The sequence below is a fragment of the Toxotes jaculatrix genome, chromosome 3 (assembly GCF_017976425.1).
Source record: "Toxotes jaculatrix isolate fToxJac2 chromosome 3, fToxJac2.pri, whole genome shotgun sequence".
NCBI lineage: Eukaryota > Metazoa > Chordata > Actinopteri > Toxotidae > Toxotes > Toxotes jaculatrix.
In genome coordinates, this window is record NC_054396.1 from 20,733,803 (window position 1) to 20,746,217 (window position 12,415).

At 41.7% G+C, this 12,415-nt stretch overlaps 1 protein-coding gene across 1 annotated transcript in view; it reads right to left on the minus strand.

The window, feature by feature from the left end:
- Nucleotides 1-5,488: 5,488 nt before the first annotated feature.
- gli1 (GLI family zinc finger 1) overlaps nt 5,489-12,415 on the minus strand; it is a 49,587-nt gene continuing 42,660 nt past the window's right edge. The window contains exons 10-13 of the mRNA XM_041034553.1: nt 11,691-11,855; nt 11,138-11,380; nt 10,626-10,938; nt 5,489-10,344 (exon numbers count right to left, since the gene is read on the minus strand). Of these exons, the coding sequence (XP_040890487.1) occupies nt 7,787-10,344; nt 10,626-10,938; nt 11,138-11,380; nt 11,691-11,855 (3,279 nt within the window). The 3' untranslated portion in view covers nt 5,489-7,786. The remainder of the gene's footprint in view (nt 10,345-10,625; nt 10,939-11,137; nt 11,381-11,690; nt 11,856-12,415) is intronic.

Sequence of the window (12,415 nt, forward strand, 5' to 3'; positions counted from 1 at the left end):
TATAGGCCTATATTAACACTGTCACGTGAAGTTTGTATAAAGTCACTACAGATTCTTTGCATAGTCCCTTCAGGAATATAATGAAACAAGTAGTGATCATGAGCAAGATACTTGAAAAGATAGTTTCAGTGCAAATAAACTCCTTTCATAAAGAAAACAACATCCTGGAGGACATGTCAATCAGGCTTTAGAACGTACTACAGCACTGAAACTGCACTTACTAACATAACTCAGACTAAACTTTGATGAAAATAAGGTCTTAATTCTTGTGCAACATTAGATGCAACAGACCGTGATATCCTAATCAGTTATTTTAAAAAGTTTGTCAGCTTTTCTGAGTGACTGTTGAACTGGTTGAAAACATACATCAAACGGAGAATGTTTTACGTCAGGCTTGGACATTATACGTCTCAGAAACATAACATTTGCTTTGGGATTGCACAAGGGAGCTGCCTCAGTCCACTGTTACTTTCACTATACATGCTGCCATGTGGTGATCCCATTAGAGAGCACAATGTATGTTTTCATAGTTATGCAGATGACACACAACTGTACTTCTCTGCTGAATCAAATGATGCTGAAGTTATAAACTCCATTACTACCTGTCTTCTGTCACTAAATAAACGGATGAGCAATCATTTCTTCAGGATAAACAAGCAAACAAAAAAAGAAATATTACTTGTCACTCCTAACACAAAAAGAGAAATTCTGTTTAAAAAAAAGAAAAGAAAAATGCTGACAGTCCTCAGCTCATTCAGAAGTCTGCAGCTCAGCTATTAACCAGAACCTAGAGGAGAGAGCACATTGGAGGTTCCCAGCAGCCTTTGTCGATTACGCTCCAAAGCTGTCAAACACACTACCTATCAGATATCAGAAACGCAAGCTTGCTATTTATTTTTAAAAGAAAGCTACAATCTTCACTTTAGTTTAACTCGTTATGATTTTCCTGGTACAGGCCTGAAATTCTTTTTCACACTTTGCTTTGCGCCTATGCACGTCTTTTAAAAGATGTTGTATTTTACTTGATTCCATGCATTATATGTATCCTGTTTTTAACTTCATTTTTTGTTTGATTTTCCATCCTTATGTTACATTAATTATGGTATTCTGTCCCTGTTTTTATGTTCCTTCTATGTCTATTTTCACGAGAAGCACAGTGCATGTTGTTCCTTTATTGTGAAGCACTTTGAGCAAACTTTTTTGTCCAGAAGGTGCTATAGAAATAAAGCTTATTATTATTATTATTATTATTATTATTATTATTATTATTATTATTATCTCAAACTACAACATAGCACAGACACAAGACTTGACAGAAGTAAGGAATGTATTTTTTTTAATTAATATTTCATAACAAACAATTTTGGTAGATATCTTCATAATCTATCATGATCATACTTAATTATGAACCTATTACCTTTTCTAGGCAGCTAGCAATGATTTAAACTCCAGCCACTTCCAGCTTATTACTCTTTCAACCCTGCATAAACTCAAGGTCACAGTTTATATAAGACCTTTTCCCCTACATTTTCAACTCATGGTGAAAAGCAAAATACATCCCCCTTCATTCCTTCACCCATCATGACTACTGGGGGTTCTGGAAGAGAAAGCATCCTGAAGGTGGGGAGGGAGCATGGGAGCCCAAAGAAAGAGAGGGACAGAAGGGTCATCCTGGGCCTTTGTGGTGGGATGGATAGAAGAGAGGGAGGAGAAAAAGAGGCAGGAGAGGAGGTGGGTGAGGAAGAGGGCAATAAACTTTGCTACTGATGAGGGTCACAGAGGTGCAGAGGTGCTTCAGAGGTCCTGGGAGCTGTTGTATGTCCATGCAGAATGTCAGCATTTCCAATAAAGTGGACAGGTTTTTCCTTCTTTTCAACTGATTTCAGTTCAATTGTGCATTGATGATGGACAGATAGCATGTAGCTTGTTACATGGTTTTGTAGTTCATTCAGCTTTTATGAAAAAGTGACTTATTGCATTTTCTTTGCTGAGTTTAACCAGTCAAATATAAAATAAATCATCCATTCACAGCATAGCCATTTTAATCCCTCTAAAATGTGAACCCACTGCACTTCATTTAAACTCACCTAAAGAATTACATGACTTGTAAAGGGTTTGTTCATCTGGCTGCTGATAAGATGGATTTAGACTGGTATTTTGAATGTTTGTGCACATTCGTGCTTTGGTTTAGTAGCTGTGCCGTGTATCAAGAACACAACAATCCTGTGGTGGTAGAGTTTGAGTTTTCTACTGTTTTGTTGAAACAACTACTAACTCTGTCTCTCTCTCTCTTTCTCTCACCCACACATACACACACACACATACACACACACAGAGGAACATGGAGGAAGCAGTCCCACTGGGGTTTTGTCCCTGTCTGTGGTCTATGGGTTCAAAGCTTCTTGCATAGGGAGGAGAGCCCTTAAACAGCATATTAAGCAGGAGTTAATTATATGCCAACCTAAGTGACAAAGGGAAAGAAAAGCCTCCCTCTGAATGGCAAGACAAGAAAAGAGAAAAGTCATTATGCTGCCCACTTCTTTGCATTTGAAAAACTCAGTTCTTATTTTGGCATTTCCATTTGTAACTCAACAGAGAAGTGGAGATCACGTTGTTGAGAGTCGACAACACTTTCATCGCATCAGTGCCATCTGACTTTTTTACCTTAGAGTGTAACACAAACCTGTTCAAGAATATAGTTTAGAAAGACACGTGCGTGCACACACACTTGCTTTTTGTGAAAAAGAAACTACGGTCATTTTGCATTACAATCACTTTGGCCTGAGGCAGGAGAAAAGAAAAGAGTGTTTCTAAAAGGTTCAAAATGTTTGAGTAAAACAATCGGCGAAGGTCACGTTAGTCTAAACATTTAACAAATACAACAAGCCTGTTCAATAGATTCAACAATAATTTCCTCTACAAAACATAGTCTCATTGCCAGGGTGACAGTTTGAATGTGGTTTAAAATGACAACTTTTGATATGTGTGAAAACTTCAAGATGGTGCATTTAAAGGTTGTATTGACCTAAAGTAGCTGTAACATTTGTTGTTTCCTGCACTAATATTTTCCCAAATGTGTGCATTTAACATGTAGCCATAGAATTATGAACTGAAAAATTGGATTATTTTCCTGCCATCAGCTGCCCCTTCCTGCAAGCCCCTTATTGGATTCTGTTGTGTGGAGATTCAGCTATTGTTTAAAGTCGTAAATGTGGACATGCCAGATTGCAAATCAGTAGTCCGTCAGGATAACTTCCCCTTGCCTTGGAGCAAATGAGTCAACTTTAACATCACTGCCAGGCTGTAGTGGCTGCCGTGTGTCTACTGTGCCATGCCACAACACCACAATGCCAATATAGTCTAAGCTCACTGGGGCCCCTGAACCAAAATGATCTAACACTGTACAAAGTGAAGGTAGTGGTGCCATTTTTAAAAAAGTTACTGTAAATCAGCTTTCACCAAACACAGCAGACTAAATAACAAGGTGTTTTAACAAAATAGTTAAAAAAAAAAAAACTGACAAAGCGGAGAAATCATGTTTTCTACATCAGAATATTCTGATATACTTAATCTAATATTTGAGTGTACTGCCACTTACCATGGGTATGCTCAAATCCTCATGAAGTTTTAAAAGTTTGCTTGTAGATAGTTTAACTTTTATTTCAGCCTGTTAAAAGTGAGAGACAGCTAGTTCAGCTACCTGGTTAGGCTGCACCTGGCAGATGTTAGTACTGATGCCATGCTTACTGACAATCACAGGTTACAGCTTGAACAGTTAAGTCTTGAAATTGAAGGATAGATTTGCCACGTTCCAAGTCTGACTTAAAACAATATGTGCACATTTGAACACCGAACAAGGTTTTGCTTGGGTAACTCTTTCTTACCGTTCATACTGACCATTAAAAATCTCCTTCTAAGGCACTTTAAATGTAAATGATGAGCAAAAGCATGCTTCAACAGTTATATAAGCAGTCAAAATCAAGTGGATATCTTCCAAAGTTAGTCGTTTTAGTGTAAAATTCCCTTTCTGTGTTTCTCTGTTCAGCTGTAGTGGGGTATTAACAAAAAGAGAGAATTTTATGCTAAAAACCCCCACTTGATTTGTTGAAAGCAAATGGCCGAATCTCTACAGTGTCTTCAAATAAACTTTTAATACATTTTTGCATGGAAAGGGGGGGGGGGGGGGGGGGGTTGTTCCCCATAACTCACATTTGGATGGCCATGCAGTATTAAGTGGAGGAATAATTACAGCAACAAAAAGCTGCTTCAATGTTCATATGGGGACCTGAATATTGTTTAGAGACAGACTTGAAAAACTGTGAACCTATAACTTTATTATAACTTTCACTAGTCATGGTGTAGTTCATTCCTTTGTTCACTCACTGATGATTATAATTATTAAACAATTAGGCTACCAGTTTTACTTTGTGGCTGTGTAGTTTAAGTAAGTAAGCAACAATGGTTCTCACTCCGGCTGAGGGATACTTGATGGCATCCAAAGATAAATCTAAGGGGTGTTGAAAGGGTGAGAAGGAAAAAAATACTTGTTACACAAAATTATGTTTATTTCTACCGTCTTTTCTCTAATTTTGCTTCATTCTGAGGGAAAGTCACCCTTTGGCTGCACTGCTCATAACTCACTTTCACACCACCATATCCTGTGATGTGGGGTCACAAATAGACATGACTTCATTTTAAGGAGTCACATGCCCAAATGATTGGGAACCAGTGGTGTACAGTATCATTTGAAACAGTATCATGGGTTTGAACATTTTTACTCCCCAAAAGACTGATGTCTTCTAAAGCATATATGTGATGTTGATAATGTTTTTACAAGCATGATTTGTGTAGTTTTTCTTCCTCACAGCATTCAGCAGCCCACAGTGCCAGTGCGCACTGACCACAGAGAGCTTGTCCAGGCGCTGATGTCACCAATTGCAGCCATTTTTTAACACTCATCCACTTACTTACTGTAGCAGCTCAACAGATCACAATATTCATATTAGAGCTGCCATGACAGGCAGGTATAACTCATTTTCATAACAAGGGGTTTTCCAATCAGCCTGTGGGAGAAGGAGGGAGTATTTTGGATAAATATCCTTTGTTTTTTTTTGGACTGTTGGTTAGACTTTTAGTAATTTCCGGGTGAATTGTGCTGCATCACAATTATGTTAAACAGATAGTACAGAGGGTGTTATGTAGGAAGTTCTGCATTCAAGTTAGGGCCTTCAGTTGAAGTGGATGAAGTAGATTTACTGTAGGCTATCTGTGCTTGTTCTCAGGCAGTACTGCACTCTATTGGAGGAAAGGAGTCACTGCATTAATCCACTAGCCACAGAAAGAAGTGTCATCAGAAGAGCAGGCATTATATCCATGCATTTACATGGACATGTGTTTTATAGATCATCCTAAAATGTGAGTGCTGCAATAAAACACAAAGTTACATTGCATTGCAACAACAGATTAAAAAAAAAAAGTTTGACAAACATTCTGCATCCATCCCAAACTGAACATGTTTATTCATAAACTGGTAAAATATAGCACATTTGTATAAAAATGTAGAAAATTGTACACAAAATATAACACTTGGCTTTTGTCTATTATAGTTAATGCTACTATTATAGCTTTCTGTTGCTAAAGGTGATATTCTTTTGCCAGCAAAAAAGTCAGAATGAAGGATGACAGTTATAAAAAACAAAAACACACACACACACATAGAAGACAACATCCATAAAGTTCATTAATATAAAAAGATCATTTTATACAAAACATCTCATACATTCTAAAGAACAGCACTATCAGTCAATGTTGCTTATTGCTAGTGTTAGTGTTGTGTTAAAATAGACTATTTGTGCATCTTTTTCTCAGTCATTTTAAGGTGTCTTTGGTAGGTTGTACGCTTTTTCCAAAATGAAGAAATGCTCATTCCTGCTAATGCTTGGTAACACTTGAAGTGACGCAACTTTTTAATTCTGAAAAGTCACATAAAATGCCTCGGCAATACTTTCATGTGGCCTCATTGAGTCTAGCTGTGCTCAGATGTGTTCTTCAACGACTGTTTAAAAATACTGTGATAATTCTTTATATTCTTATCAAAATGAGGTTCCTGTGAATAGTCATGAGAGACAGAGACCTTTGCACACAGTGCTGTAGTCAGTGCAAAGCCACAGTGTAAATTTAGTCCTCCTACCAAGAGCTGCAGCCTTCTTTCCTATGATACAGCTCAACAGTCACACAAAAGTACCTCAGTGTACCAATACAATATGTATTTTACTACAGTGGTAGAAACTGATAAAATTCCTGCTTCCTGATCCCCTATCTTGAATTAGTAATGCAGATTTTTTTTTTTCAATAACTCCTCTTTGGGATTAGAGCCAAAGTGCAGCAGCACTGTACTATGAATGTACCTCAGTTTGTCAAATGTAGGCAACTATTACAGATCTGTTAGCAAATACAAAGCCAGCTGACTCGGGTTTCATTAAAATAGCCGTCATCCTCAGCTGAGTCATGTACGAGTCGTATGTCTGGTTAATGTTGAGCAAAGGCGGCATGTTTGAATATATCAGACATATTTTTAATGGGGTGGGGATTGTTGCGCACATAATATATTTGAGCTTTACTCATTATCCCCTGTGTATGTACCTTAGAAAGAGCAAGGCACTTTCTGTTTTGCAGTTATAAACACCACTGAAAAATGTACACAGCTGCTTTAGGAACACTTACAGTAAACATGTGGAGTGCAAACTCTCTGTCTGGAAAGGCAAATACAACATAATTTGAACACCAAAGATTCAAACAAGTCCTGAGTGTCTGTGTGTAGGCTATGTGTGCGTCTGTGTCAACATTTGTGCATGTGCGGGAATACTACGTGTGTGTGCTGGTGTCTGCATTTGTGCATGTGTGGGAATACTGATATGTCACTGGTACAGAGTGTGATGTTCATGACAAGGAAGAAATCCCTAGCAATACAGATTAATATTTAGTAGCACCAAGCATTTCTCAGTCACTAAAAGCACATCTTTATCATCCTTTCAAACAAGCATCTTACTAACTCCCATCTGAAAATTGGCCTTCAGAATGCAAGCAATCGATCACGAGACAGAGGATGTTTTATCCAATGTCTCATTGTCATATACACAACATATATAAATGTATATAAAACTTATGTACATGCGTCCTTCTCTGCACCACTGTTGCCACAGCCCTATGTGACTGGAATGCCTGTTTGGAAAAAGTTCAGTATCAGTTTCATATCAGGCATATAACTCTGTGTCTAAGGCACAGAAAAATACCAGGTACCAAGGCAGTGAGGGAAGAATACAGCAAAGAAAGAGATTGATCAGGCACCTTTGGTTTTAAGGTTTAGGGTGGGGATTCTTACAAGTTTGAAACCTGCGATGGGACCACATTAGTAGCTTAGTCTCAACTTGCATCCAGCATGCATTACAACATATCGTTATCCCTGTTACCTGGGTATCCAGTAGCAACAGACCACTTGCCAGTTCAAGTTCCGGGCTGGAACAAGGGTTAATGTGCTGGGTTTGTGTATAAAGGCTTATGGGGATGTATTTAACATCCCAGACTAACGATCCATTACATGAATTGTTCCATTCATAAGTTTGTCTGTCTTACCCTAACTGACCTGTCTTGCAATATACAAGAGAAAATCACTTTAAACAACAGTACTTAAAGTGTTTAAACCCCAGGTTGGTTACATTCAGACCTTGCCAATGCCCCAATCTGATTGTTAGTCTGAATACATACAGAGTTGCCCATGAGTTGTCTTCTAAGACAGTGTGTTCAGGTATTTATTCTCCCCTGCCAGCGAAGTAAGCATGGACGTCATGTCACCAACAGCCATGTTGGACAGGCCAGAGCCTGCAGCTAGGCTGACAGAAGTCTGAGGGGTGGTGAGGCGGGATGAGGCCTGGGAGGAGGATCCTGGCTGACCCTGGAGGGGATTGTTGACCAGGCTGAACGAGGAAGTCTCAGCATCATCGATGATGGAGGTGAAATCTATGCGAGCATTGTCCAGGTCCAGGTTTTCTAAGGCATTGGAGATGGGACCAGACTCAGGATAGGGAGCCATGGGGGCAGACTTGGTGCCACCTGTTGGATCCAGGTTGGACGCCATACTATGCTGCTGGTTGATGCAAGGCCCATTCTGGGGGTCCATGTGTTTCTCCATTTCCATGTTGATTTGACCCGTGTAGTACATGTTGTTGTTATTGGAAGGAGAGAACATTTCATTTTGTGGGTGCTGTGGATGTTGGACTGGAGGCAATCTGATCCCTCGTCTGGGGCTGGAAGTAGAGTGTACAGGGCTGAGGTGAGGTGGGCTGCCCAGGTAGCCTCCTCCTACCTGTGACAGGCTGTTCTGGCGGCTGAGGGGTTTCCGTCCCTGAGGAGGCCTGGGAACCACCATTTCCTGGCCATAGCATGAGCCTGGGAGACCTGTCAGCTGCTGGTCTTTAGGTGTCACAGAGCTGGGCCCTCGGCTGTGGGCTGTAGGGCTCATGACCAGGTTCTGGTTGGGGTAGGAAGGATAGGGCTGGTTGGAATAAAGACTCTGGTTTTGGTGCTGTGGACTGTGCTGCATCATTGCTGCCTGGCCACTCATATCCATATTGTCAGAAAGAGGAGGTTTTATTCCACTCTGTGGCTGCTGTTCTTGTTGCTGCTCCCACATGAGTGCTTGCTGGGACTGTACATAGTTCCTGACCATCATTTCCTTCACCTGCATCATGGGCGTTTCTGACCTCTGCCCATCTGAAAGAGCAGATCCAGCGCAACCCAAACTCAAGCTTCCCCCACTGGGGTAAGAGTTTTGGTTCTGCCCTTGAAAGTCACAACTGGGATTGTTAGAGCTCCTCATCATAACCTGGCCTGTCTGTTGTGGGTAACCCTGAGTCTGCTGGAGGAGCATCCGCTGCTGTTGGAGCTTAGCACTTTGACAGGCATCTCTCCCTCCCATCCCAGAGTGGAATTGCTGCTCAGGCTTAATGTTGAGTTTGTGGGTTCCATCAGAACTGTCATAGAGGCCTGTTTGATTGTTGAAGTGGGCCTGTGCCTGTTGAGGCTGCAGGGTGGGATCTGAATACGGCATTCCTCGCTGGTTCTGGAGAGCATGGCTGGAGGTTTGGACTTGGCTATGGGTGTCCCTCCAAGGGCCTCCAGCCTCACCACCCTGGCCTATGCTGGGATAATGGGGTCCTGAGGGACTGAGCTGGCAGGTGCTCATACTGTATTCAGCCTGTTGTAGAAGTGTATTGGACATGCCCTCTGGATGAATAGGCCTAGCTTGGCCCATTGGATTCCCACCAGCCCTGGAAGTGACTTCCCCTCCCTGGTTCTGGTAATGCCCCTGCATGTAACCCTGGTCTGGACAGGCCAGAGAGTCATGGCTTGGGGACAGTTGGTTTGAAAGAGGACCACCACCTCCAACTCCTCCAACACTTTGGTGCTGTTGCTGGTAGCCCATAAAACTTCTTTCTCCAGGAGGCATCATCATGGAACGATCCCTGGCATCAAGAGGGGAAAGCTGGGGCTCAATACCCATGGACTCCATCATTACATTCTCTGTAATGCTAGGTGGCCGAGGGGAGTACATGTGGCGGGCAAGACTGGTGTCAGAGCCACGGTGTTGCAGAGCATTCCTTCGGCTCATCATGGCTACATTATTAAGGCTATTGAAGCGCTTTGGGAGAGCTTGTGGATCTGCTGCTGACCGAACCGGGTCACTGGCTCGCCTGTTGTTGTTGCCTGGAGCCTGGTGAGGGTAGATAACACCAGTGCCATACTCTGTGTTGGCACTGTGCCTACGTGGACCACCTTGTTGAAGGAAAGGAGGCAGAGGCTGCCCCTGGTACTCACTCAAAACACCTCCTCTTCTGCCTGGTGTTCCTGGTTGCTCCATATTGGGTAAAGGAGTAGGTGGTGGTCCACCAGTTGCTGCTGCGTATTTGGCCTTTAGGCTGTATTGCTGGGCAGGTGTTAAATTAGGAAGACCTGGCAATCCTCCTCCAGGACAAGGAGCTCCTCTGCGAGTGGTCTCAGGAGAGAGTGGATCTCCCCCTGTCTGCTCTGGGCCAAGGAGGTGACATCCTCCTCCTCCCATTTGTGAGACCTCACTGGAGCGTCGACTGGACAGGTAAGGGGACACCATGGAGGAACGACGGCTGACGGTATATGCAGAGCTCAGGCTGCTGGTGCCGCTTCCTCTTCTGTCATTGGTAGAGCAGCCGATCGAAGTTCCACTTCCTAACTCATGGTTAGACAGCTCCATGACACGTCGATTTGAGAGGAGTGGAGAAGGTGCACACATTCCCATATTCTCCCCTGTACCTGAAAATGTGCATCCAAGAGAAAAGAGCTTAGAGACAATTCATCAATATTACCCAAGTACTGGTTTATTTTGATTTAATTTTGGAGAATTATAATGTCCCATTTAAACAATCCTTGATCCCACTAATAGCCATACATCTGTTATGCTGTACCATCATCCTTCAGCCCAGTAGAAAAATTCTATACTGTGTTACACACCTCAACATCAATTAATATTAACAAAGAATATGAATAATTACAATGTGCTGATTATTTATGAATAATTTTGTCATCAAACTTACCAGGAAGAGTCGGTAGTTTGTTGCTGGCACAGCGACCAGGAGGGGTAGGCCTGCGGATTTGCTTCAGTTTGTCAATCTTCAGGTTCTCCAGCCTCTTCAAAGCCTGTGCTGACATCCCCATTGTTCCTCCTACACTTCCTGGCTCCCCTCCACCTCCACCACCTGCTACTCCATCCTCCAGTGCTGTGAGATCCTCCAAGCTGCCCGCTGCATTTAGGTTCATCTCCACCCCACTGTCATTGTTGTTGGCGCTCCCCAGTGGAGAACGTTCGCTACTGCAGGATGACTGACCACCAGGACTTGGCTGGGATTTCTGAAAGAAGTCATGTAATGTCTTGTCATGTATACTTTAAATTACTGACAACCTTTTTCAAATGGTAGAAATGTTAAATATATGTGACTTGTATAAATTGGGCAACAAAATATGGATGTGGTGCTTTTAACATTGGAGTTTTGTTTATTTTCTTATACTGAAAGTAACTTGCAGGTCATAAATAAAATTTAGCACTCACCAGAGCAGTCTCAGGAGCCAGAAGTTTGCAGTCTTCTCTGCGTGTCTCCTCTTTCTCCAGCAGTAGTTCAGAGTTCTGGCCTCCAGGGGTCATAGCTGAGCCCGGAGGTCGAGGGCCTGTGTCTCCACGATGCTTCTTGGTGATGTGGGCTTCAGGGCCGTGCACCGTCTTCACATGTTTACGCAGTGAGCTTGGATCTGTGTACCGCTTGGTGCAGCCAGGAATCTTACACACATAAGGTTTCTACAAAAATGCAAGGTATCCATCAGTACACTGAATCTTGTTTCTGTGTAGACAGTCTTGCATACCGTAGTTTGCATAACTGTATCTGAAAGTCTCATATGTAGTGTAGCTTTTTTAAATCTGACATTGTGAATACACAAAATATTTGCATAAGCATGAATCTCCACCACACTCCATTTAATTTAATAATCACTTATCTGCCTTGGATTACATGTAGTTTGCTACAGAATTATTGTCGCTAATGAACATAGGTGTTAAGCTATGCAGATGAAATTACTTTATTACTTTTCAGTTATGTGCACGACAATACCTCATTGGAGTGGGTTCGGTTCTGGTGCTTGGCCCGGTCTGAAGCATTGGAGAAGGCCTTGTTGCAGCCTTCATGTTCACACACGTATGGTTTCTCCCCAGTGTGCGAGCGCAGGTGGGTCTTCAAATTTTCAAGGCGAGAGTAGGCCTTGTTACAGCCTTCAAACTAAAACAGAAATATAAATAGTTATTTTGTAAGCCAAGCTGTGCAATAAAGGAAACACCTTCCAATAGTCTAAACCAGAGGTATGCAACCTGTGGCTCCTCTGCTCTGGCTCCCTGTGACTTTGGAAAATAAATAGAGTATTTAATTTAAATGTATTTTTATTTTAGTTCGTTGGTTTTTTAAATGTAATTCTAAATTTGAAGATTATGGTGATCTTGTAACAGCACACAATCAAACACTGCAATTTATTACTTACTCTACTTTGTGTTAAAATTTTCATAAGTGTTCTTTTTTAATATTTGTGTTATTTATTTATATATTTTTGTGTGCCTTAAAGCCTGTGCAAAACTTCGTTATGTTCGCATCACGACAATAAGACTCTTTAATCTTGAATTAAAATAAAATTTAATTTTTTTGGTCGCTCAAAATATGCGTCACAACCGCCGACGTGCGACACCCGGCGTCAAGATTTATTGAGCTTTTCGACCCCCGGTAGATAAACGATGGATAAATCCAAGAAAAGAGAAGTTTCACAGACGACAGTTTACAGTCCTGGAGGG